Source organism: Vigna unguiculata, chromosome 9 (assembly GCF_037176805.1).
Source record: "Vigna unguiculata cultivar grain cowpea cultivar isolate G323 ecotype 2 chromosome 9, ASM3717680v1, whole genome shotgun sequence".
In the NCBI taxonomy this organism is placed as follows: Eukaryota; Viridiplantae; Streptophyta; class Magnoliopsida; order Fabales; family Fabaceae; genus Vigna; species Vigna unguiculata.
This window is the reverse complement of record NC_140800.1, coordinates 45,043,786-45,070,374: the sequence shown is the minus strand read 5'-3', so window position 1 is coordinate 45,070,374 and position 26,589 is coordinate 45,043,786. Positions and strand designations below refer to the sequence as shown.

General features: G+C 28.7%; 3 protein-coding genes across 3 annotated transcripts; 1 reads left to right on the top strand and 2 right to left on the bottom strand.

Moving 5' to 3' along the window:
- Window positions 1-1,772: 1,772 nt before the first annotated feature.
- Window positions 1,773-6,542, bottom strand: LOC114164234 (protein PSK SIMULATOR 2-like). Its single transcript, XM_028048822.2, has 13 exons — window positions 6,298-6,542; window positions 5,918-6,211; window positions 5,305-5,618; window positions 5,119-5,211; window positions 4,910-5,000; window positions 4,508-4,601; window positions 4,171-4,268; window positions 3,949-4,018; window positions 3,139-3,236; window positions 2,943-3,059; window positions 2,718-2,794; window positions 2,561-2,605; window positions 1,773-2,455 (listed from the first exon to the last, which is right to left on the bottom strand). Exons 2-13 carry the CDS (start codon window positions 6,143-6,145, stop codon window positions 1,963-1,965), a joined length of 1,818 nt encoding a protein of 605 aa, XP_027904623.1. The 5' UTR covers window positions 6,146-6,211; window positions 6,298-6,542; the 3' UTR covers window positions 1,773-1,962.
- A 7,416-nt stretch (window positions 6,543-13,958) lies between these two features.
- Window positions 13,959-17,317, top strand: TUB5 (tubulin beta-5 chain). Its single transcript, XM_028086905.2, has 3 exons — window positions 13,959-14,499; window positions 16,033-16,302; window positions 16,397-17,317. The coding sequence occupies exons 1-3, from the start codon at window positions 14,100-14,102 to the stop codon at window positions 17,074-17,076; spliced, it is 1,350 nt and encodes a 449-aa protein (XP_027942706.1). The 5' UTR covers window positions 13,959-14,099; the 3' UTR covers window positions 17,077-17,317.
- Window positions 17,318-23,401: 6,084 nt separating this feature from the next.
- LOC114162501 (uncharacterized) lies at window positions 23,402-25,141 on the bottom strand. The gene is made up of 4 exons (XM_028046416.2): window positions 24,694-25,141; window positions 24,513-24,575; window positions 24,238-24,312; window positions 23,402-24,014 (listed from the first exon to the last, which is right to left on the bottom strand). The coding sequence occupies exons 1-4, from the start codon at window positions 24,967-24,969 to the stop codon at window positions 23,661-23,663; spliced, it is 768 nt and encodes a 255-aa protein (XP_027902217.1). The 5' UTR covers window positions 24,970-25,141; the 3' UTR covers window positions 23,402-23,660.
- Between the last annotated feature and the right edge of the window lie 1,448 nt (window positions 25,142-26,589).

The window sequence follows — 26,589 nt, the reverse complement described above, 5'->3', positions numbered from 1 at the left end:
TCACTATCTATATGACTACTATGACTAACAATCTTTGTGTGAGTGGCAGGACTCGTAATCCTATGTGGGTTGAGATATCTTATAAACTTTGTAAAAGTGAGTGGTTGTGAACTATGTATGAACAAATCGTGGATATTCAGAGTGAATGAAAGACTGAAAATTTTGTGAGAGTAATAATTGATAGTTTCACATAAACAAGGTATTTGGTAACTTTGTATGATGTAGTGGAGATTTTTGATGAAATTGTGATTTTGTGTAAGTATAAAACCTTGTATTGAGACGATGTTGATAATACATGTATCATAATGAGTGTTACATGGACAGTTCTTTGGAGAATAATTTTCATTAATTATTTTTAGACAAATAAGTTCTTTTCATTTGTAAACATTTTGAAGAATAATTTTTCTTAGTTGTTTTTAGTATTAAAAATTTTGTAAAGATGACATATAGTTTATACTTTTTGTTACAAAATGTTATTAATTGTTGTGTCACGTTATTATAAAATCAAAGACACACCCAAATTATAACACTTAGAATGAAGTCCTGCTTATAAGTTATAATTTTTGTAGTTTTTAGCCTCGTAATAAAGGTAAATCTAACGTTTGAAAATTTTCATAAAAGTAAAAATAAAAAGATAAAATTTTAAAAATAGTGGAAAACATATTATATAATTTAATTTATTGATTCATGAATAATAAATATGATAATTAAAATATTTATAAATATAATAATATTTTTTTAAAATAATTATTCAAAGAAAATTAATAATTTATAAAAACGGTTTTTGTAAAGATTTCTATTCACTGTTTTTATTCATATTATTGTTGAAAAAATTGTATTCATAGTTATTTAATAAATTTTAAATTGTATAAATAAAAAAATTGAAAATTAGTTTAGAATATTTTTAATATGGAATTTATTTTAACATTTTAACATTTAATTTACTTTATATATTTTTTAATTCAATACAAAACTAAATAATCATTTCTCTAAATATTTCTTTTTCTAACAGATTAAATTTTCACATTTTTTAATTTTCAGTTAATTGGTTTTTAAAATGATTAATTTTCTAAACAATTATTTTTAAGTTATAATATTTTTTAAATAATTCTTTCTTAATATAAGTAGTTTTCTAAATTATTATATTATTAATGATTTATTTTTCTAAAATATTCTTCAATATAAGTACTCTTCTAAACTTTAATTTTTAAAATATATATTTTTCAAGACAATATTTTTTTAAAAAAATTTAAAAATTTCTCTCTCTTCATTTTTAAATAGAAAATAACATTTGAAAACAACTTTTAAATCTTCTTTAATCTAGATAGATAATATAATAGGTGTTAGATTGAGGATGTGTCACCAAGCAACTTAAGCAAGTTAATCTTAACTTTTGTAATTGCGTACAACTTATGTTATGTCCCACAACATGCAAAATTGATAGAGAAAACTGAATTGATTTCCATACGATTTGATTGATGATCCATCAGGAAATGTAGAGGATAAGAGGAGTGGGTGGTGGTTCTCATCTTATACCAGCAAGTGGTTAGGACAACCTTGGGCACTTTCCCTTTTACCAATCTGATTCTTGTGCAAATCCAAAATAATGTGAAATATTTTTGTTCAATTATTAAGGCTGCATTCTAAATACTTTTGTCACAGATCAGAATCTATAGGCACCAAACAGTGAAACTGCAGCAATTTACTGACAAAAAAGTATTAAAGGAATTCAATTATTTTCCAACGAACTTTGAAAGCACAAAAATAATAAATTGAACAATAGAAGGAATTCAACTACTTCCCTCACCCGCTGTACAAAATTAATGAGTAAAAAATAAAGATCTGGTGTTAGTTGTTTATATAGATATATACATAACTAGAACTATATAGAATGAATGATGAGTATTATCTATAAGAATGGACTAGCAAGAATTTCAGCAGAAAAATAGAGTGATCAGCGACTCAACCCATCAACCCATCCATAATATCCAAAACGTTATAGTTTTGGTGGTTTATGACAACTCTTGTACCGAAGATTTCCTTGGCAGGTGAACTCCCAGCACTTTTGGTCCCATGTAAATCCTTCATTTGTCGTTTCTTAGCCAAACCAAGATCCTCGCTTTTGCTGAGTCCTGAGTTGTTTCTCCTAGCAATAACCTCCTCCAATAATCTCCTATCCTCTTGGGAAATTTGGCTTCCCAATTGCTTGTTGCCACTGTCCACGGAAAGAATTAAAAATTGTCGCATCTTAGACTGAAGTTCAAGTACCTTGGGAGGAGACCGCATAGGCATGGGTCTCAAGGTGTTTTGCTTAGATTTTATAAAGCTAATCAAATGGTGAAGCCATGCCAACAATTCAATTATGTAAACATCTATCTTCCTCTTGTCGGCATAATAAAGTGTCTGCAGACGAATCAGGTTACTTTCTCTGGAGGTGTTATCATCGAAGTCATTACTGCAATATCAGAGGAAGACTAATTGTGAACTTTTCTTCTAACTGCATATGTAAACACAACAGTAATTGCCAACAAATATTAAGATATCCAAGTTTACACCAAACCTTGTGTTTGCCCATTCACCAACCCATCCGAAACCTTGATGTGCTCTGTCATGTACATAAACAATTAGCATATTTTCACAAAAGGAAATAAGACCAACACGAAGAAGAGAAAAATGAAAGTATAAGCTAATCCAAACAAATATATCACACATCTTACTTGACAGTATTTGTGGCAGCCGGTACAAGCCACTGAAGAATCTTCTCCATTTCTGCCTTGATCTGAGTGATGGAGAGCTACAGAACATTTATGTCAATTAACATAATCCAAAACAAAATAAAACTGTTTCCTTTAAGTCAATGTGATTACTCGCATAAAAAATTGGCACCATAAAACGGACTATAAAACGGAAGGTCACGGATATTCAGCGTAGGGAGAGTATACCTCTTTCATGTCAGCAATGGTTTGCAACTGAGATGGAAGAGCAGTCTTAATATTGTTGGGCAAACCATGATACAATGTGTCTCTCATGTTTGGAGGAAGTGCTGTGGGACGAGATGCCTAGTATAAACAATTGTTATTTTATCAAAATTATTTCTATTTGTAAGGTCATTACAATCTTGTTCAGCATGATACTTACAATCATATTTATTTGATTGATGATGTTAGCATAGTGCAGCGCAAGACCAGCTCCTCCTAGTCTTTCATGACCTTCACAGTAATTGGTTGTGATTGTACCTGCCACGAATCCACGATTTCACGTGTCTTATTATTATGACCAGGCAACAAGATATAGATCTACACAATAGAAAAGACAAAAATAAAAGGTAGATTTCCACAAGTCAATACATGACTGAAACACAAATATTAAAAATGATGATGCAATTCACTTGATTGTATTGTAGTTTTCCCAAATGCTTTTTCTCAGAAAGTCAATCCAAGCGGAACCGATGATTTAGGAGGAGAACAATTGTAATGTCATTAGTTTATTAGAGTCACATAACGTTTGCTGTAAGGGATGCATAACATGATTCCATATTGATCTTCAGCATTAAGAATATACACTAGACTATATGAAGTGTTTCATTTCAAGAGTTTATTTTCTTTGTAATGCAGATATGCATTTAATTTCGGCCTATAAAAAAAAAAATTGTCTTCAATTTCAAGTGGCTCAACCACAAAGAAAAAGGCAGCTGGTTATTTCCAATCACATCTGAATAAAAAACAAGAGCATAGAAAACATTGGAAAATTTCATCTACGATCTGCTTAGTTCAAAAAATTAGAATGCCTTCGATTTGATTTTTTTTTTCTCGTAACAGGATTAAATGAAAAGTTCAGACTTCAAACCCTTAGTTAATTCCTAGGCTCCTAGTGCAAAAAGAGATGCATATCTTCTAGCTATATAAGGTACAACATTGATTTGTATCCTTAAGAGATAAAATCTCATACCATGGTTTCCCAGGAGCTCATAAATTGCTTGATTTATATAGGTAACAATATCAACGAGCTTTTCAACTATCTGCAATAGCCAAATTGAGTTCCAACAAAGTAAGTCTGTTGTTATGAATCCGCAGCTATAAAACATTCACTTCAAAGAAGTAAACATGAGTAAATACGAAATTCAAAAATAGTAGATGCAAATCAGGAACAGTTCGTTGAGTGAAAATATACCTCTTCCAAAGTTCTGGACCAAAGAGACTTCTTCTTCAAGCTCCTCACAAGCTTTCTTTGGTGCTTTAGCTCACTTTGAAACATCGTGATACTCTCCCCTACGATTTTAAAGAGAATGTAGCTGTCAATGATCGGTTAACTTCAGCAGAATTACATTTTGAAGCGTGCTGCAGATAGTATGTACGTCGAACTGAAAATCCAAACTGGGGTCACCCGAAGCTAAACCCACCAATAATAAGAATATATTTCAGCCGAAAACAAAAATATATCCTCCGCTAGAAGTATTATTTATTTATTTGGAAAGACTTGAGGAAAACTATATTATGAAATTTCTAACCTTTTAGAGGAAGATTTAAGGACTCCATTTCCTTAATCTTTTGCAGATAATCTTGTTCAAAACGTTCATAAGCATTCAATTCATGGTATAATTCCTACACAACAAGGAGAAAATCCGTAAGGAAGAAACTGCTAAAAAAAAATCAATTGAAACTCTAACCATAACAAATAAACATCTTAGAAAGCACATCCGAATTAGGAAACAAATAGTGTGAACAAATATAAATAAACACGGTAGTATGCATCAAAACTGCACAAAGGTCATACCAAAGCTCCATGAATCAAAATCATGCAAGCATAAATCCAAGAAACCAAAATGATAAAGACCGCTTTACTGAGTCATCAATTCACTGATAAAATTAAAAAATATTTAGAACATTATTTAAAATGACAATGAGCTTACAGCGGTATTCCGAACTAGATTGGTAAACTCCTGCATTGTCTTTTCTGCCTCTGCCTGATATTGTTTGTCATCCAGAACATCCAAGTCTAGTCTGATAATTTTTTTAGTCAAAGGTTTGAATGTGAAATTTGTGTGATTGTAATCAGCCAAGAAATCAATCAAGACATGTTAGCTTAATCTTGTCAATAACAATGTACATGGAAACTCACCGTGAAAAATATCTGTCTAGGTTGTGCCACTGCGGATCTTTACACATATTTCCAAATCTAGCTACTTCCCGTGAGAAGACATTGAGTTCTCCCCTACAAGTTCCCCAGAAAAATCATAAACAAAAAGCATAAACAAAATAACCAGCAATGAAAAACAAAAATTCTATTATTTGAACAAGCTAGAACCTTTTGTCCGCCTCAGCAAGAGTTATTAACTCCTTCATGTCAGTCGAGACTAACAGTTGAACCCCCTCCGACTGTAAAACATCCTTTTTAAGAATCTGGATATTTTCTTCAGAAAGCGATTGAAACAAAATTGCTCCTTTGGTTATTGTATTAGCTACTTCAAATGCCAGTATTGATATTTTTTTCCCTCTGGAAGTCACGCCAGAGACAAACCCACTACTAGTATTTAACTTTGGCATGCCACTTCCAATTGTGTCCAAAACTCCCACCGCCCTCTCGCCAGCTTTTCCGAGAAAAGAACCCCTCTGGCTCACCTATGAAAAAAATGACGTCAATCATGAACCATTAAGATTCCAATTTAGAAGATCCCTAACATACCATCAAATGCATCCATAACTACAGAGGCGTGACCCTAACATATTAAACTATTCACACCTGGCGGCCATTCAGAAATTGCAGGCACTAATGTAACTCCCCTCAACATCCAACTATAGAATAACAGGAAAGCCCTCATTCCAACCAATCAATTTCCACATAAACAGTCCTAAGGATACGCATATTTTCAAACCTTTTAAGAACATAGAAAAACGATGCAAGCTGCGCAAAAACAGACCTGTTTTCCTCCAGTTGACGTAGGAGTCGATAACCCAAGTTCAAAGGAAAGCCCAGAGTCGTGCCTCTTTTGCTTTCTACCTTGACCAGTATCAGACCTGGAATCTGAAATAGCATCTCCACGATTCACAAAGCTATTTTCCTTCTTAAGCTTCCCAGAAAACTCGAAGCTCTTCCCTCCAAGTTCAGCATTTCTCTCCACCATGCCAGCCGAACAAACCGCTCCCATTATCGCTGTCCTCAACAATGACCAGGAAAAGAAATGCAACAGAACGGAGGAAACGAAAACCTAACGCTGCGAAAAAAAAAAAGAATAAAGAGCGTAACTGAAGTTGAAGAAACGAGGATTGTTGGATTGGTAGCTTCAGAAGGGAAGCGTACCTATTTACAGAGAGTGTTGAGAATGGAGAAGAAGATTGAGATTAGAAAAGAAGGGGATGGGAATGGCGAGAGAAGGTATAAAAAGGGGAAAGTGGCCGCGAATTTACGACTCTGGAGTTTGACTAAAACCTGGAAAGATAGAGATGAAGGAAAGACATTAGTTCTTGTTGGTGTCATTCATTCATTTATTCATATGGTTGAAATATTTGAACGAATCATAAATAAAATAGTAAAAGTAAGCAATTAATGAAAAGAGGAAACGCGCAAATGGAATGAAGGGTTTGACTCTAGGGAAAAGGAGGCGACGTGGCACTCCCACAATCAATGCCAGCGACGACTATTTCCCTTTCTTCCCATCAAACACCTAAACGTGAAAACACAGCAAATCCAAGTCGCGCCCACCATGTGGACCACCACCACGCTAATTTACACTCCCGTGTCTTAACAACACTTTAATCCCTTTTTACATATTAATTCATTCTAAATACATTACTAATTCAACAGTATCAATTACTTAATTTCATCATTTTTTTTTTCAAAACATGATACGATAATTGGTGTTTCTAATAGCAGCCAAGATTTTAAATTAAATGTAGCGATTCGTACTTAAAGGAATGTTCCATGGGTTGGTGGATGCATGAAAATGCTTTAACATTGAGCTTGATGACAATAAAGAAACAAATAGCCTTCTCAATGGCAATGGGTTTTGGATAACACTTCATACACTTTTTATTTTATATACAAGGAGAATTTTAATTTATTTGATCACGGATCATGTATCATGAAATTGTCAATATTTATACTTGTTTTAATCTTGTATCTAAAACTCGACTGCAGCAAGTTATGAGTGTCTCAATTTCTTTTTCAAATACTAAACTAAACTATCAATTTTCATTTTCACAACCCAACAAATAATACTTGTTTTCTCACGGGTTTGATAGCAGTAAATAAATGCAGATACTTACATCAACTACAAATCATCATTATTTGCATTTTATGGTCTAATGAGTTATCACTAACACCAAATTAACTTATCATGTCGATGAATTTACTTCTGATCAGAAAACATCAGACATAAACAAAATGTATGGTAATATGTTCGTAAATAATCGGTTAAAATTTACGTTTGATCATTTTCTCATTCATTCGTACGGAATTTAATTTGTCACTTACAAAAAAAATATATATGAAAACAAATAAATATTATTATATTGACATGACTTTTAAGTTAAATCTAACAAAATTGTTTTGAATTGACATTATTTCTTTCCTTTAAAGTTGGAACACAACCTTGTTCAACCTCAATCTTTTTAAAACATTCCATTGTTTTTTTAATTTTGAAAACAAAATTTCTTTGATGGATAAAACAAGCCATCACAAGTTTTTAATATTTGCAATTAAGTAGAAAACAAATGTAATGAGATAAAAAAATTAAATCTCTCATTCTCAAAACCAAGCAAATTTAGGAAATTTGAAGATTAGTTTTTTTTTTCTTTTTTTCCTTTGCAACAATAAACATGTGTTTATTGATTATATATATATAGAGAGAGAGAAAAATTAAAAAAAAAATCCGGAGAGACATGCTTTAATCTCTTAGTTAATGAAATAATCAATACAGTTAATTGCCTTTTCCTTAAATCAAATAGATTTGTTTTTAAATTTACACAACAAATATATATTTTTATTACTTTTAAATGAAAAATATATTAATCATTGATATCTATTCAGATAAGGAAAAAAATATACAAATATAGAAATTTAATAAAATAACTAATAGAATTTTGCACCTTTCTCCAAAAGACAAATTTTTTAAAATTGTACAACACAAATTCAGGTTTTCTTTTTCTTTTTTCTAACAAATATATATATTGATTAATAATGTCTCGATATATAAGCAAAACAATCATAAAAAGACAGCTAACATTCAGGGGAATCGAGAGACTTAGTTTTCCACCGACAAAAAAGCTATCGAATGAATCAAAATTTTCACTCCTTCTCAAAATGAATAATTTTCTTAAGAAATTGAACTGCAATAACAGATTTTGTATATTTTTAAAAATAAGTATATTAACTAGTCATAATTAGCTACAGAAGTCAAATAATTTTTTGGAGAGAACATGTGATATTTTGATAGATAAAAGGGGTTTTAATTATATATATATATATATATATATATATATATATATATATATATATATTCTAATATTTTAGTTTTTATAAGAATACTTATCATTTTTAAAACGGTTGGACATATTAGAGATTAACCTATGTTTATATAAATTCTACATTAAACAAATCAAACGGAAATTTGTTTAGTTCAATTTAAATTTAAGATTTCTTTTTGGTCAGTTTTCTTTACACCTTCATAACTTCATTCGACATATCGTATACTAGGAAAATTCAATTTAGCTTCTAATTTAGAATCTTCATTTTGAATTTCTATATTTCATAATTTAAAATATAGTTTTTAACATAATACAATTTAAAAAAAAAAGTAAAAGAGAGAAACAAACTGGTGGAGAAAGAATCTATTTTTTTTAACCTTAACTGGATATGGTTATCGTGAATCCAATCTTGCATTGTCTTTTTTTACAATAATAAGCTAAGTCATCAGTAAATGACATTGAGGGAGATGACAACCATGCACATGATCTTGATCTACAAAATAAATAAAAACAGAGGATGAGTCTCCATTTTTCTTAAACTTTTAATTTTTAGACTCACATGGTACTAGCTAAAATAAATAAATAAAAACAATAATGTGATGATGTGGACCCATGTCGTATCTTTCTTTGGGGAATAAAATATCGGTTTCAGTCAAAACTAATTAATATGAGACAAATTTTGAAGTATCTATACATTATCTTTTTTTCTTACCTTTTTTAATCCGAGATGCTAAATAAAATAAAAAAATGAATTTGAGTGATTGAAAAAATAAATTATCCCAAGCTTTAAATAAATAGCATATTTGGTAAAAAATAACACTAAGATGGTAAATAAAATATAATTAAGGTTGTTGCATCTACTATGAATGTTCCGTCAATGAAAAGCAAGGCGTTAACGTATCATTAGTTATAATAAATGTGTTATGCTCTTTACAATAAATGAAAGATTACATCTGCAAAGGTACGGATAGTTGCATGCATGGTAACTTAATTTTTATAAGTTTATATTGATATTGAACTTAATTTTTGTCAATACATATATTACCATGATTACAATAGTTATACACACTTATAACAACGGTAAACTAATGTTGTAACATTCAGCATTAACAAAATATATATGTATAACAACTCGATTCAATCCGCACATATATTATTTAGTTGTTAATATTTTTTCTAACATTCAATGTTATGAAAAGTTTTATATGATTTATGTTCCACCAAACATTAATAAAAACATTTGAAGCTTCATTCTCAGTTCTTTTATTTCAAGGTAGTACATAAAATTATATGTATACATATGTTCATAATATTTATCAATTTTAAAATATATTAGTTCAATCATATAAAAGTCACTTGAATGATAGACAGAATTTCTCAACAAGAATAATGAAATTTTGCTTCTCAAAATTTTAATTATTTATTATAATGTATAGTTTAGCAGCTGTCTAGCTTTAGCGAATAATATAATTCTAGCTGCGTGATATAAAATAAAAGTTATTTTATTTATTGTTTTACTTCTAATCACAATTCTCTCGACTGAACAAAGCACGTGTCTGAGTGAAACAACTATAAAGAAATTTTATTATTTTATTATTTTAGTCTTGTTTTTCTTAAGTGATAAGTTTGCATAATAAATTTGTTTCCGCAAAGTTATACCATGAACACAATTTCACATCAACTAACTTATACAATAACTCAAATCTTTAAAAAAAAAAAACACTTACAAAATCTCAATTATAAAACTATAAATTATGAGATCATATATTTATGATATTATAAAATTAAAAGATTATAATATTATAAAATTATAAAACTGTAGTTTCATAAATTCATAAAAATATAAAAATATAAAATAATATATCCGAGACAACTAAGTAAAATAATAAAATTATATAATCCAATTAACCACCACATCATCGAATTTAAATAAAAAATAAACAACGAAAACTCAATTGATTTTTTTAATTTTCAATAAACCATGAAAATTTTTTATGACCGAAATTTTCTAAATTAACATAAGCAACCAAACTCTCCAAAAATCTTACCAAATTATAAATTATTTATTTTACTAATTATAATGTTTTTAATAAATTGAAATCAACAACAATTAATACAACATTAATAATGTAAATTTCAAAAAAAATATAATTTAAATATTTTCGCTCATGTGGAAACTACTCGTCTGGGTGAAATCATCAGAATTTCGAGTTGTCTCAACATGCAAGCCACACAATTCATGCCCAATACGAATTCTACCACATACAATTGTTCACACTCATCAGTCAACATCCAATTCATGCAATTCTAACCTATATCAATGATTTGTTCGCAAAAATATGATGATAGGTTAGTTTCCCTTGCCTTAATTGATCACCAAACCACTATTATGGCTTCTCATAGTGAGGCACTCCAATTTACAACCTAAGAGACTGAAATGAAGGTTCATACAGTAAGGATAGGGCCCTAATTTCTGTTTGGCTCGAAAATAACTTCCAGAATTCGAAATTGATGAGACGTGAGAAGAAATTTCTACTTACTTTGAGAGGATGGAGGTTTAGCTAGGAGGGAGGTATCAACTGACCCTTCTGATTTGTTTGCTGAAAATCAAGAAGAAGGATGGGTCAGTATGAATGTTGAACTCTGGTTGAGAGAAAGAGAGGGACCAGTGCAGAGTAAAGGAGAGTTGGGTATGTGGGGTGTTTTTCAGTGAGTGTGAAGTGGTAGAGAAGAGAGAAATAAAATGGGGTTTTACACTAAACTCTAAAAATTAACACATTCCACTTAACTCTAGAAAATGGCATGCAAATTATGAAAGTCATACAAACGAAAACTAAGAGTGTGAGTGAACAAAACAAAAAAAAACTTACTAAAAAATACAATCGAATGGGTTCAAAGTGTTGTGTTCTCTATTATCTCCTAGATTGCAAATTTAAAAAAAAAATTGAGAAATTATTTAAAAATCTTAAAAAAGACAAAGAAAAATAGAAAAAAAAATGTTATTTTTATTAATAAAACTAAATCATTAAACTTTAATATATATATATATATATATAATTTATTTATTTCATCACATATTTTTATATGATTTCTTAAAAAATATACTAGACAACCATAAATTTATTTATTATCTTAATTTTAGATTATAAACATTTTATAATTATGAATAGTTATTATTATGTTAACCATAAAATTAAAATTCCATAAAATATGCCCACAACATGCACGTATTGATGTTTTTAGAAATATCCTGTATCATGTCACAGTACACGTAACATCCAAAAGCGAAATTAGTCTATAATTTAATAACTAAAAAACACTTCAGTAGAATAAAAAAAAAAAAAAACATATACCACATGGATAAATATATCCGGAGAGGGTGAGGGGTCATTTTTTTTTCCCTCTAATTTAGAGGTATTTCCTTTGTTTGTCCTTGTATTCAATTTTTCATTTATTTCTAACATTAACTGCACCTTTATCACTTATAATTCATTTCTAAACTGAACTTTAATTCAAAATTATTTCTCTAGCTAAATTAAAGTTTAGATTAGGTGATTGAAGTACACAATTTAATAAAACAACTAAAGTTGTGTATATATATCATTCAAAATTTTCATTTATATATACAAGATATTTATCTGCATTTTTTTAAATTATATTTAAATTATAAATCAGTTGTAGTAAAATTCAAACAAAACTATTTAATCCTCCAATTAAATAAAAATCTTTAAGAAGTTAATTTAATCTTATTCATTCTTTATTCAATCTCTTTTCACTTTTTCGAGTGAATAACTATTTTTTTAATCAATTATTTATTCTTCATCCATTAAAATAAAAAAAATTATTAAATTAAACATTATAATTAATAGTAACATTACTTTTTTTATTTAAAAAATGTAAAGTACAAGACAATGAATGTCAATTGATATTATTAGGAACAAAAGATGTGTGTAACGACCACTCTTGTACCAATTGATTGTAAGTTTATAACTAATATCTAATGTCAAAATTTGTTATTTAAGAATGTGACAATGAAAATAACTAGTAAAAACATGTCTAATAATTACATAATAATACATTTTTGTCTAAAAATATAAGTTTTATTTACACAATGAAATATTTGCACTTATATTGTTTTGTAACATTTTACCTTTAACATTTAGTTTTGTCAAAAACTTATAATTCAATAAACTGGTTTATCATATGAGAACTTATTGATTAAGAGTATATTAATTATATCGTATGCCAACTTATAAATATACTTTATAGTGAGTTTTTTTTTTTCTTATAATGATTTTTGTCATTGTTTGGTTACTTTGCATTATACCTCTAGTTGGGAGTAACTTAATATAATAAGTTGTGGAACTTTAACTTTAGGAAAATTTATTTTAAGACAAGGAAAGCTAGCAAAAATTTAGAGTACTATTATTTTTAATTTATGTAGGTAATGATATATATATATATATATATATATATATATATATATATATATATATATATATATATTCAATTGTAATTCTTAAAACAATTTGTTATGACAATTTTTAAAACCAAGTTATTTTGTTCTACAATTAATATACTCTAATAATCTTAGGTTAGATTTTGTTTAGGCGTTTTCATAAATTTAAAAATTAACTGTAATTTATTTATTCAAATATAATAGTTACAGGTTTATCTCAGCAATACCTTTAATAATACTTACATAACATAAATATTATGTTTTTAATATATCATGTATTTATAAAATCAGGTGTTAAATGTACATATAGAAAGATGTAACTATTGTGAACTAATTTAAAAAAAAAATGCTAATGCATTCTCAATACCAACATATGTTATAATTAATTATTAAATAACATGTTATTAAGTAGCGAAGTGTATGTTTGGTTACTTCCTAGATGTTTGGTTACTTCCTAGAATCCATTATATGTATCATAAATCATATTGTAAATTTGAAATTTCCGGAAGGAGTTATCTTTTAAAAGGTAGATACTGTAAGAATAGTGAATCAGTTAAGTTAAACTAGACAACGTCTAAATACAAAATTGAAAAATTAGAAAATGAATTATGTAACTAAATTCTTACAAAAACAACATAATTGGACCTAAAACAGTAAAATATATATATTTTTATGCAGAGATAATTAACATTATAATAATAGAATTACGGGTACTTGACAGACGATGAATTTAAGTTTGTATTGTTTTAATTTTGAAAGAAAAAAAAAAACTAAAGAGAAAATTATGATTGGGTGTTGCAATGGATTTGATCTGAATAGAAAATGCACCGAATATAGGCAATGATGGATGGGTAAGAACGTAAATGAAGAATGAGAGAGTGGGGTCTGAGGGATAACGTGAACGAAGTTATGCGCTGGTATGGTTGGTAGCGGTAACATGGCTGTCACCCTTGAAGAATGAACGGCACAGGATACCTCACTCGAAAACAAAATATCCCGCCCTCCATTATTACCATCTTAACCTCCGAATATCCCTCTCTTCTCTCTCCCCAATTCCATAAATGACTGCACTCTCCTGAACGCATCGCACTGCATTTGGGTTCCTTTCCCTCCCACCGCCAAACAAAACTCCAAACCCTAAATCTCTCTCTTCCTTTCTTCCTCCCTTCGTCGGAAACATGAGAGAGATCTTGCACGTTCAGGGAGGCCAATGTGGCAACCAAATCGGTTCCAAATTCTGGGAGGTCATCTGCGACGAGCACGGCATAGATCCCACCGGAAAGTACAACGGTCTTGGAAACTCCGACATCCAACTCGAAAGAATCAATGTCTATTACAATGAGGCATCTGGCGGAAGGTACGTTCCTAGAGCTGTTCTTATGGATCTCGAACCTGGGACCATGGACAGCATCAGATCTGGCCCCTACGGCAAGATCTTCCGCCCTGATAACTTTGTCTTCGGACAGTCCGGTGCTGGTAACAATTGGGCCAAAGGTCATTACACAGAAGGCGCTGAGTTGATCGACTCCGTTCTCGATGTTGTTCGTAAAGAGGCTGAAAACTGTGATTGCTTGCAAGGTATGTTTTAATACACCTATTTCTTCGCTTTCCATTTCAAACGTTCACATATGTAATCTCTGCATTTGTCATCTTTTGATTGGAGTGGGTTAACTTTTCTCTGTCTTTCTATTTTCTAATGCCTTAATACCTGAACAAGGATGGATCTTCAGATCTGTATAGTTTCCGTATTGACGCCTGCCTCTCTCTCTCTTCTATTGCCGTGTATTGCAATTGTTTCGAACTTCCTTTGTCATTTAGAGTAGACGGTCATGGACTGGATCTATGTGTTTCTTTCAGTCTCATGGATGTCGAAGACTTAGATCTGAATGGTAACAGATTTTGAACATTATGATAAATGGAGCATAAGATCCAGATTCATTTTAAATTCTAATGGAAGAATGAGTTTACTGAAATCTTTTATGTATGTGGTTCTATGAGATCCAATGTTCAAGTTGAACTCAACCTGCATAAAAAGCTGCTGTTAGTTTTTGCTCCATTGTTGTATATCTGGTGACTATGTTTAGGAACTGGTCATGTTTGGTTTTGGCATGATAGTGGACCCTATATATTGAATCTTAGATACAAATTGAACATGGACCGGCATCTACTCTTCCCTTTCCTGGTTACTTGGATAGTGCTACATTCACTGCCCTTGCACAATGTTTAATTTTTTTAGATCTATCATAATCAAAAAATAATATAGTAGATCTGGAGTTGTATCACTGTATCAAGAATCAGGATTTTTTTTATGCCATATTTCTACTTCAATAATTGCTTTCTCAAATCTTAATTATTTATTTTATTTTATCTTTCTTGTTGACATTATGCAATTGTATTGCTTGTTTTTGGGAGAATATGACTGGGCTGAGCTGTTAAATATGACCCCTGTTGTCTTCAATGACGACAGGTAGGGACCATCTTAACTTTCTCTATTTTATAATTAATTAAATAGAACTTTATGAAATCTGGTTATTTTTCTACTTACATTGTGGTTGGGATGATATTTGACTATTTCTTAATATAATAATAATAGTAACATTGATGATAATCCAACATTGATACTCTCTATCTGTACTTTCTCAATCAAGCAACTGTCTAAATTGTTATTTTGATGTATAAATGTAATTTTTCTCATTATCTTTCGCTGGTTCTCAAACACTGCACATAGTACATGAAAGTATGTATTCAAATTGGATTTTAATTCTGGGAATAAGTTACTGCAGTATATTAATTTACCCCTTGCACCTGAATTCATAGATTGAAATGGAAAACAACTTCATACTAGCAATGCAGATTCATGAAACAAGTTTTGTTTAATTTTGTTCAGCTATGAGTTATTACATAGCAAACTCATAATATTAATCCAGGAGAGCATGACCCACAACAGAATGTGGTTGGTATGCTTTCATCGTCTTGTAATGGGGTTTCAATTACATTTGAATTTTATTGAAATGCTTAAATGTCGAATGTCATTTGTCTCATACTTGGCCGCTGCTGCTGGGAATCAGAGTTCGTTTCACTAATGCTATATGGCTAATTTAATTTCCTCAGGTTTTCAAGTGTGCCACTCTCTTGGAGGAGGCACAGGTTCCGGCATGGGAACACTTTTGATATCAAAGATTAGGGAGGAATACCCAGACCGAATGATGCTCACTTTCTCTGTTTTCCCATCTCCCAAGGTTTCTGACACAGTTGTGGAGCCGTACAATGCCACTTTATCTGTACACCAACTGGTTGAAAATGCAGACGAGTGCATGGTTCTTGACAATGAGGCTCTTTATGACATTTGCTTTAGGACATTGAAACTCAGCACTCCTAGCTGTGAGTATTGTCTTGTAGTGACACATTTGTTCTCAGATTAGGCATAGAAATAAATATAAGTTTTACTGATTTATCTCCTCATGGTGTATTGCAGTTGGCGATCTCAACCATCTTATTTCTGCAACCATGAGTGGGGTTACATGTTGTCTTAGGTTCCCTGGACAACTGAACTCTGACCTCAGGAAGCTGGCTGTGAATCTGATTCCATTTCCCCGTCTTCACTTCTTTATGGTGGGGTTTGCACCTCTCACTTCTCGTGGGTCTCAGCAGTATGTCTCCCTTACGGTCCCAGAGCTGACTCAGCAGATGTGGGATGCCAAAAATATGATGTGTGCTGCTGATCCTAGGCATGGCCGATACCTGACTGCATCTGCTATGTTCAGGGGAAAGATGAGCACCAAAGAGGTAGATGAACAGATGATCAATGTGCAGAACAAGAACTCGTCGTACTTTGTTGAATGGATTCCCAACAATGTGAAGTCCAGTGTGTGTGATATTCCTCCCAAGAATTTAAAGATGTCATCCACTTTTATTGGGAACTCAACATCAATTCAGGAGATGTTTAGGAGGGTGAGTGAGCAGTTCACTGCTATGTACAGGCGCAAGGCCTTTTTGCATTGGTACACTGGGGAAGGAATGGACGAGATGGAGTTCACAGAGGCAGAGAGCAATATGAATGATTTGGTGGCAGAGTACCAGCAGTACCAAGATGCAACTGCAGATGAGGAAGAAGACTTTGATGAAGAAGGTGAGGAGGAGCAGTATGATCATTAGCTGGATCAAACTTAGGCTATGCCTAATGGTAACTACCAATGCATCATCTACCTTTGCTGCTATTCGTGTATCTACAACCTATGAACTTTCACTTTCATTCCCATTTATCCGTTCTTACATTTTGCCAATTTCGTTGTTAAATGTACTGCTTTTGAATTGTTTGGAATGTGCGCGGTGGGACAATAGTCGATTATTCTATCTGTTTATCCAAAAGCTTCAAGTCACTATTAATTATTTTTTATTTCAGTGCCTATTTCTACTTAATTTATAACAATTTAATTCAAATATGTCGACAACAAGTTTATTTTGCATTGGCCCGCAATCATGGTATGATTGGCTTTTGTAATTTTTTTAATGTCATACTTTGGACCACATTAAACTGATTATGTTTAAATGTTACTAATTTTGAAAACTCGTTATTGTTACCGTAAATAACAGATTAAAAAAAACACCAGACATGAATTTTAATGTAGAACAACTTTTGGTTTATAGTTTGTGTTGCATAAGTTATATAAAAGATAAAAAAATTTATTTGAAGTAGAATATTAATTTTACTTCGACGCATTTCTAAGTGAATGTTAAAAGGATGCTGAAACGGCCTCTCTAACGTCAATTAGTGGATAATAAAATTTTAGTAGGTGGTGAAATAACAATTATTGTCTGTCTTAACTCTACACATTACCAAAACATAAGTTAACTTTTCTTTTATCACTTGTATTTTGTCTTTTCCTTTTTCCGAGAGTGTTTGGTGCAGAAAAGGAGTAAGGAGTAATATTCTATTCTATCATTTACTCCATTAATCATTCTTCAATCATCATCAGTTATTATTGTTCAGAAAGTAACCTCCTCTTTTTAGACTTCAAAGTCTTCGGAAAAACACTTTAGGAATAGGTCTAGTTGTTTCTTACTCTCGTGACCAAAGTAAAAATTATGAGATCATTGTAATTGATTCTCAACAACAAAAAATATAAAAATCTAAGTAAACTGTATTATAATAATTTTTTTAATCATTAAATAGCAATATTTTCTATTATAATAAAAATTTCTTAAAAAAATAAAATAAAATAAATTTAAATTTAAAAGTATATTGATACACATGAATAAGTTATGTTTTACAACAAAAGAAATTATAACAAATTTATATCATTTAATAAGAAGTTATCTTTAATTTATAGAGAGCAATATAAAATATTTTAATATTTTATTTCAATGTATTTATTGCAATAATAAAATATTTTACAAATCATGAAAATTGTTGGATTGAGACGAGCATTACAATAATAAAATATTTTCAATCACAAACCAATTTAGGTCGACATTATTTTAATGATGTAAGTGTATCAGAATAATGTGAGTACGAGTACAAATTAATATATCAACTTTTAATTTCAACTATATCTATTTAGATGAATTCAATAATATAGATTAATTTTACTGTAACTATACAAGTCATACAACATAAAAAAAAAATAGTTATATATTTTTTTGCATTGTTAAAGAAGGTGGTGCATTTGATTTGTAGTCAAATTATTTTATACATTATCACATATATGCATAAAAAAAATCCAAAATTCAAAATTTCGTCATCAAAACAAATAGCAGTGGACTATGGAGTAGTATCATGGCCCATGCATTTTGTCTTCTGGCACCTCCGTATATATTTTTCTTAACCTCGGTATATTTCTTTCTGAACTTTAATATATTTCTTCTTGTACACTCATAAATTGTGTAATATAAAATGAAAATTTTGTATTCCGAGTACAGTCTGAAATGTTTCTTTCTTATATATATATTTAAAACATACAATCCAAAATATAATTTTTTATATTTTAGAGTACATAATTCAAAATATAATTTTTATATTTCAAACTATATAATTCAAAATTTATTTATATTCTTGACAATACAATTCAAAATGATTTTTTTATTTTATATTTCAAAATATTTTATAAAACATAAAAATTTATATTTGAAATATAAAATTTTATGGAATGTGGGCTGAAATTACTAAAGTAGATGAAGAATTGATTTTCTAATAAGCTTCTTTTATGGATTAAACCGTAAAAGAAATTTAGTTACAGGTTGATTTTTTGTTTTTTTAAAAAGCTTGCACACACTTTCCAAGAAAAAACAAAAACAGTTAGAAGAAATTAGCCTTTATGAATAACATTTTGACAAATTATTACATCCAACCATTATCACTGTACTAAAATTTATTAGGGAGTACTATTCATTCATATTTTTTAATAATAAGCATAATTTATTCGTGTCTGAAAACAAGATAGTTAAAATAGTTAAAATTATGAAAGATTTATATATATATATATATATATATATATATTAATTAAGTTTGGAGAACCAAAATAATATTTAAAATTTAGATGTTTTATAATTATTACTAATACAACCAAAAAATATATATAATATACAATTTAATTATAATTAATAATTTTTTGTGCTTTTAGATTATTGAACCCATAATTAAATCAAAACATATATTATTAAAAAAAAACATTTCCTGTTAATTTTGTTTTGAAATTATTTTCATAAAAAATATTTATAAATTTTGTTTTGAAAAGTAATTTGTAGAAAATTGTTATCAATATTTTAGTAAAATAGTTAGGGTTTCATAAAGTAAAACTTGTAAAAAATATTTACAAAATTCATAATTTTGTAAAAAATAATTATCTATAAAAGAATTAATAGTCAATTAAAAATCTTAAAAAAAATGTAAAAAGAAAATATTTTCTTGAAGAATTTAATAAAAAGATTACAGGAAAAATATCATGAAATATAAAGAATTTTAGTAGTTATCAATTTTCCGTTATATATTTTTTTCAATATAAATAATTATATTATGTACAAAAAATTTATCTTCTATTTTATTTCATAATTTTGTTTAATTAAAATAATTTTTTTTGTTTAAGTAGGACGTACTTCTTATTCTTATTAAAAATTCTATAGTTCAAAGATGATTAGTAAATTTTTTAAATTTGAATAATTAAGAGTATTGATAATAAAATTTTGAAGTAAAAATTTTAAATTAATTTTTAGTTGAATATGATATTAGCAATTAAATTATAACATTAGTAATCAATAGTAAATGAATGAGTAAGTAAAAAGGTAATAATTTTTTTTATCTTTTTAAATTTATTAAATAATTAAATTTTACCTATAATTATTTTTTTTTAAATTATAAATATAATATAAATTTTACTAATTAATCTATATGAAAAAAATCAGGAGGGGAGCATGCCTCCGACGTCGTAGAATATATATATATATATATATATATATATATATATATATATATATATATATAAATCAAATACACATTCATAAAAATAATTTATTTTCATAAATACTTAATCAAATTTAAGTTTATAAAATTTATCAATTTATCAATATTTTATTAAACTTAATTCATCTGATATAAATTATTTAAATTAAATTAAAAACTAGAAAGAAAAATAATGAAATAACAAAAGCATCTTCTCTACGTCACCTTAGGTGTAACCTTTAACCAAATATGCTAGATGTTTTTTTTTAATGCAAAGTAACAAACACTTTTTATTTTATTGATTTTGAGTGAAAGTATAAATTAATCCAGTTTTAACCTTTACGATTTATCTAATAAAATATAAAAATACAATGAAATTATACAGGTAAAATAAATGTTTTGTGTATTCAAAATTTGTGACGAAAAAAAAAGAAGAATAAAATTTAAATTATATTAATATGTAATTGAGTAGTATTATTATGTTACAATTTTGTATTAATTTTTAATTAAAAAATAAATTTTAATAATAATTGTATTAGTTTTTAATTTGTTGAAATGTGATGACAACACGCATATCAATGAAATTTTTTAATTATGTTAATTTTTCGGTAAGTTTAGGTTTAATTTAAGTTTTTATTTGGTGAGAAGAGTAAACAAGTAATACGACATAAAATTAAAAAAAAAATGTAAACTTATTTAATTTTTACTAGAATTTTACTATTTTTTATTATGCATAGAATTTAACTTGTGAATACTATAAAAAAATATATGATGTTATGATTTAAATATTTTGAGTATTTGTGTAAAAGTATAATTTTTATCATATATTTGATATGGTTTCTATATTTTGTATTCTTTTATGATAATAAATTTGATATGGTTTCTATATTTTGTATTCTTTTATGATAATAAATTATTGATAAATTTTAAAATCTTAATTTCGTTGAGATATCAAAGTTTATTATGATACTTAATATGACCCGAAGTTGTTTGTATTTAATAAAGTAATAATCTAAACTTACCATTAAAATAAAAAAAATTAAAAAAGAAAAATATCAAAATATAGTTTAATATTTCTATAAGTTAAATTACTTTGTACTCAAATTACAATAAAATTTTGAAAGATTATACTAGACAACTTCTATTAATTAAATTACACAACCTAATTTTAAATTTTAAAAAATTTTATTTTGTTTAATATTCTTATATAAAAAAGCTACATTTTATATACAGGGCAATGAGTGAAAGTCCGAAAGGTATATAATGACACATTTTTCAGAATGAGATTGAATATTGTGTTGCAGTAAGATATAATTTAATATTTAAGAGAAATAAATTATCCAATGCAAATCATAATTATATTGTTAGATAATGTTTAATATTGTCTTATTATTTGCACCCGTAAATAAATTTATCACCATAGAAATATATTTTATTTTATTTTATTTTTAATTTAACGTGCAACCATTCTTGTATGATATTAGCAAAAACTTCAGGTAACATTTTTTCTTAAAGGATTTCACTGTTACACATGACAGCTAACAATCCCCTCCCAAATCTGATATTTTTCTTTCAAGATAGACAAAACTCAAAGTGTGTTATAAATAATATTTGAAGCTTTTGCAGAATTCAAAAATTTAAAAATGTCAGTTGGTTGAAGTGAATTTCATCATGTCTAAATAATTAAATTAATCTGACAGAACTTCTAACATCTTAATTTCTTCTAAAAAATTTACCAAGAGAATAATTTTATTGTAAATTATTTCAAAATTTCTGTAAAAATGAATTGCCATTTAAAATTTGTCATCCAAACATTTTTTTGTCTGTATTCTTTAGATGACTAGGGTAAGCACGTAAACAGAGGCGTTATGCATAATATTTTTTAAAATATATATAAATTATTTAAATTAAAAAATTATTTTTTATAATTATAGATATATAATCATAGATAAAATAATTTTAATATTTAAAATAAAAAATATTATAAAAAATTTGTGTAAATAATAATTATTAAAATATTTAAATTTGAAAAGTATTACCAAAATAATAAAAGAAAATAATTATTTTATAATAAATAATTATTTGAAGTAAAAAAATAATTACTAAAATGATAAGAGTAAAAAATATTAAAGTAATATTATATAAATAATTTTTTATTAGGTATAATTATTTAAATTAAAAAAAAAAGTTACTAAATAATAAAATAAAAAAATATTTTTTTTATTATAAATAATTATTTAAATTTAAAAATTAGTAATTAAGAGGGTGAAATTAGAAAAACAAAATGGAGAAGAGGTGTATCTGTTTATAGTTATAGATTTTAGATTATTTGAGATGTGATTCACCGAAAATGAGGAGCATAGGCTAAAGAAGATATCAATACAATCTACAAATAAACTGGGGTTTTCCTTGGTCTAGAGTAGGAAAAAAAAAACAAAATCCATGCATAAGCCCAAAAGACAGGCCCAATCTAAAACAGGTACAAGACTGAAACAAACCCTAACTAAAAACACAACAAGGCGGCGCGTGACTTAGATTTTTATTTATTTAAAAAAAAATTAAATTGAATCTTATTTTACTCAGAGGGTAGAGTTACTGAAGTGCATCAACCTTATCCCACGTGCGTTGATACTCATAGTCTTGCACGGTCTAAAGACAAAAAAAATATAGTTAAACAGCACACAAACATGCACCATTATCTCATACTAATCGATTCCTTTCTGCACAAGCTAATATTTGGTTCATTTTTAAGAAATTCCATTTATGAGAGATCGAGGCCGATAAAAAAAAATAATTAAAAACACAACATTGTCATCATCATTATTTTCATGCATTCATTTATGACTAGTAATTAAAATCTTTAAAAACTAAACGTAATCGTATAATTATAGAAAAAAAAAACATCTAATGAGACATAAACAAAAATATTTATATTTAAAAGTAGATAGTTTGAAAAAATAACTAGAAGACACAGTGACCAGTGAGTAGGTAATGCTAAATGCTACACCGTTGCATCGATTGGTGCTTTTAAATTGCCTTAAACTCTGAATCAGAAACGTTATTATCATTATCATCATTCACGAAACAAAAATCCGACAAAATCTGAGAGAGCTTCCCTGATATATATACATTATGTTCTGTGAACAGAACACACTTTAAATTCCTTAGGAATAATACCAACACTAATGCTAAAGAGTGAGAGAAAGAATAGGAAGAAGAATTCTATGTGTATGAAAATAAAGGATTTGGTTAATATAATGATAGTAATAATATTATAATTATTATGATTATTATATCATCATCATCATCTACAAGAGTAACGGGGTTTACTAATTCCTATTGAATTCTTGAACCTGTAAATGTGAAGCCTATTCTGACGGGCCTGAGCTGCCATGGCCCTACTCAGATTCCTGTTAGCCACATTCACACTCATATCCAACGGTTCACAAAACTCCAAACCCATGGACTCTTCCAGTGGTAGGTTCAGATCGGGAATTCCAATTGGGCCCACATCGTTACTACTCGAGGATGCTACTCCCGACGACGCCGTTGCGACTCCGCACGCCGACTGATTCAAGATCAACGGTGGATGATGCGCCACACCGGAGAACTGCGGTTGCTTGTGTTCTACAACACCTTGCATTGGGCCATGACTTAGCTGTAAAAAAAAAATAGCAATTCAATAATCAATAAATCAATAAATCTAAATAAAGAAGTGGACCCACCATCAGAAAAACAAAAGATAAAGCAACATAAATATAACTAGAACGAGAAATACCCAACAAAAAAGAAAAAAAAAAAAAAAGAGATAAACCCAAAAAGAAAAGAAAAGAAAATTGGCATACTAGTGGGAGTAGTAGCAGTAGCGGCAGTAATAATACCTCTTGTTTTCTTGCTTTCAACTTCAAATTGTAGTCTTTCAACTTGTCAAAGTAACACTGGACGTTCTTAATCTCCTGCAAGGAATTTTTCACAGATCAACGACGGTTAAGCAAGATTTCTTCTTTCCTTTTCAAAATTTCACTCTTCTATTTAAGACGGTCCAAATCCAAACACCGGAAACTCGGGAAACAACCCGTGTTACCGGGTTACTCGCTAAACCCCATCTCTTACAATCGATTAAATTCAAACAGAGGAAGAAAGAGAGAGAAGTTACCCCGGAGAGTAAATCGTTGTCTTTGCTCAAATCCTGTATAATCTTCACACAGTGTTCTCTCTTCTGCGAGTTTTCAAGTAAACCCACAAATTACGAGGACGAAAGAAGAGACGCAGAAGAAAAAACATAGATTTGAAAGATTAAAGATAAAAGATAAAAGATAAAAGGAAAAGGAAAATACCCTTTTGAGAGAAACGTTTCGTCTGAAGAGAGAGGTTGGGTTTTCATCGGATTCACTGGGAGAGAAGGAGAGAGGGGTTGCGGGGCTCGAAGCTTCCTCTGCTTTCGGATTAGCACTAATCACAGATCTCTTTTTCTTCCGACCCCACGACTGTGGAAGGATTCCGCGGACGCACCCGAATTCCAATATAAAACTTCGGAGCTTCACGAGGATTTCCGCTACTTCGTTCTCCCTCGTACTGTACGATGAGACACTGGACCCAGTCCTCTGTTTCATCCTCGTAATCTTTCTCCACTGGTTCTACTAATCTCCGTTTGGCGTTCCTCTAAATTTGAATTCCCATTGCAGAGAACAAAGAGGATGAGCGAAACAGATAGAGTAAGAAGGATGAAGAAGAGATAGGAGAGAGAGAGAGAGAGAGAGTTTGTGTTTTTGTGTTGGTAGGAAGAAAGAGGCTCCTTCTGCGTCTGCTTAATAAAAAGAGAATTTGGAAATCCACAGCACGCGCTGAAGGTTGACACGTGTCGTGTGTGGAAGAATTGAGGTGACTAGGGTTTATGGTTGCTTTGAGTGATTTTTTGGTCGCGCTCTTTTTTGCAATCCGATAGGATTCATTGGTCGTGCCATTCATTCAACCAAACCAGAGACTTATCACTTTTTCTTATGCAGATCGTTACCACACTATTCATATTATTTCTTTTAATACTTTTTTTTTTTACCAGATTTTATGTATGTTTAAATATTCTTTTAAAAATATTTGATATTGTTTCAAGTAAGCAGCTTATAAGTTATTAGAGTGTATTTCAAAGAAAGCAAGTGGCCTGTTAAATACAATAATTAGTTGTTTTTGTTAATTTACGTGTTATTTTTTAAATAGATAAAAAAAAATAACAATGAAATATCCAAATATTAAAAAGTAAAAGATTACTGCTAAAATATAAATTTCTGTCGAATCTCCTTATAATATTTAGAACATTTTTTATTGAATGTTTTAAATAGGTGTAGAAAATAAAATCTTATGGGATACATACGATACTTTCTAAAATAGAGAATGATATTACTTTTTATCAATTAGATTCTTAATGTTATTTTTCATTCTCGTTGTTGGTCATGTAAAAGAAATAAAAACTCATTGGATTATAAGTTACAATGCATAATAGATTTTGACATTTATAATAATTATTTAAAAACTAATATCTAAAGAAATTTTAGTTTAATAATAAGGATTTAAATACACCTATGTTGACTAATAATACTATCATACGTGTCAATTTTGTTGGACATAATTAAAATGTATCTTAACTGCTATACCACTGTTTTATTTTTCCTTTTTTTAATTATTAAGTTACGTTAAACTTTTATAAATATTTATTTTTTATTCTTTTAAATGAGTCGGAGCTATCTTAAATCATCTTAGTTATGTAATCTGATTTAATAAAATACATTATCATATGAAAAAAACTGTTAGTTATCTTCAAATTATATTTCTGAAAATATATTTGGGAAATTTAAATATGAATTATTGGTGTACGTATATTATGCAAAACGACAAAGTATTCTTGTAATTTTATATGGTTTAATTTGATTCTATTGTTCATGTTTTAGTTTTTACTTGTTCGTACAACTTTTACCCTCTTTTATTATGGTATTTGTATATAGGAATTTATAATATTTTCAAACATTTAAATTCATTATACACAAAATTTATATATTTCCATAAATATACTACATTTAAAATAAAAGAAATTACTGCCAAAATATCTCAAAATATAAATACATGACAATTTTTCAACAGATTCGGTGATAGTATTATTCCTCGAACATAATAACAGTTTAAAAATATAATAGTGCAATGTATTGAACAAGTAACATAATAAGATATAAACTAATTCAAAT

What these genes read in the sequence shown, in the direction of transcription:
- LOC114164234 (XM_028048822.2), bottom strand. Translation starts at nt 6,145, where the DNA reads ATGGGAGCGGTTTGTTCGGCTGGCATGGTGGAGAGAAATGCTGAACTT. An exon ending in TCAATCAAATAAATATGATT is followed by an intron (nt 3,060 to 3,138) that starts GTAAGTATCATG and finishes TGTTTATACTAG; the next exon opens with GCATCTCGTCCCACAGCACT. An exon ending in GGTGAATGGGCAAACACAAG is followed by an intron (nt 2,456 to 2,560) that starts GTTTGGTGTAAA and finishes CTGATATTGCAG; the next exon opens with TAATGACTTCGATGATAACA.
- TUB5 (XM_028086905.2), top strand. Translation starts at nt 14,100, where the DNA reads ATGAGAGAGATCTTGCACGTTCAGGGAGGCCAATGTGGCAACCAAATC. An exon ending in AAACTGTGATTGCTTGCAAG is followed by an intron (nt 14,500 to 16,032) that starts GTATGTTTTAAT and finishes TAATTTCCTCAG; the next exon opens with GTTTTCAAGTGTGCCACTCT. An exon ending in GAAACTCAGCACTCCTAGCT is followed by an intron (nt 16,303 to 16,396) that starts GTGAGTATTGTC and finishes GGTGTATTGCAG; the next exon opens with TTGGCGATCTCAACCATCTT.
- LOC114162501 (XM_028046416.2), bottom strand. Translation starts at nt 24,969, where the DNA reads ATGAAACAGAGGACTGGGTCCAGTGTCTCATCGTACAGTACGAGGGAG. An exon ending in GAAACGTTTCTCTCAAAAGG is followed by an intron (nt 24,576 to 24,693) that starts GTATTTTCCTTT and finishes GAAAACTCGCAG; the next exon opens with AAGAGAGAACACTGTGTGAA. An exon ending in ACAACGATTTACTCTCCGGG is followed by an intron (nt 24,313 to 24,512) that starts GTAACTTCTCTC and finishes AATTCCTTGCAG; the next exon opens with GAGATTAAGAACGTCCAGTG.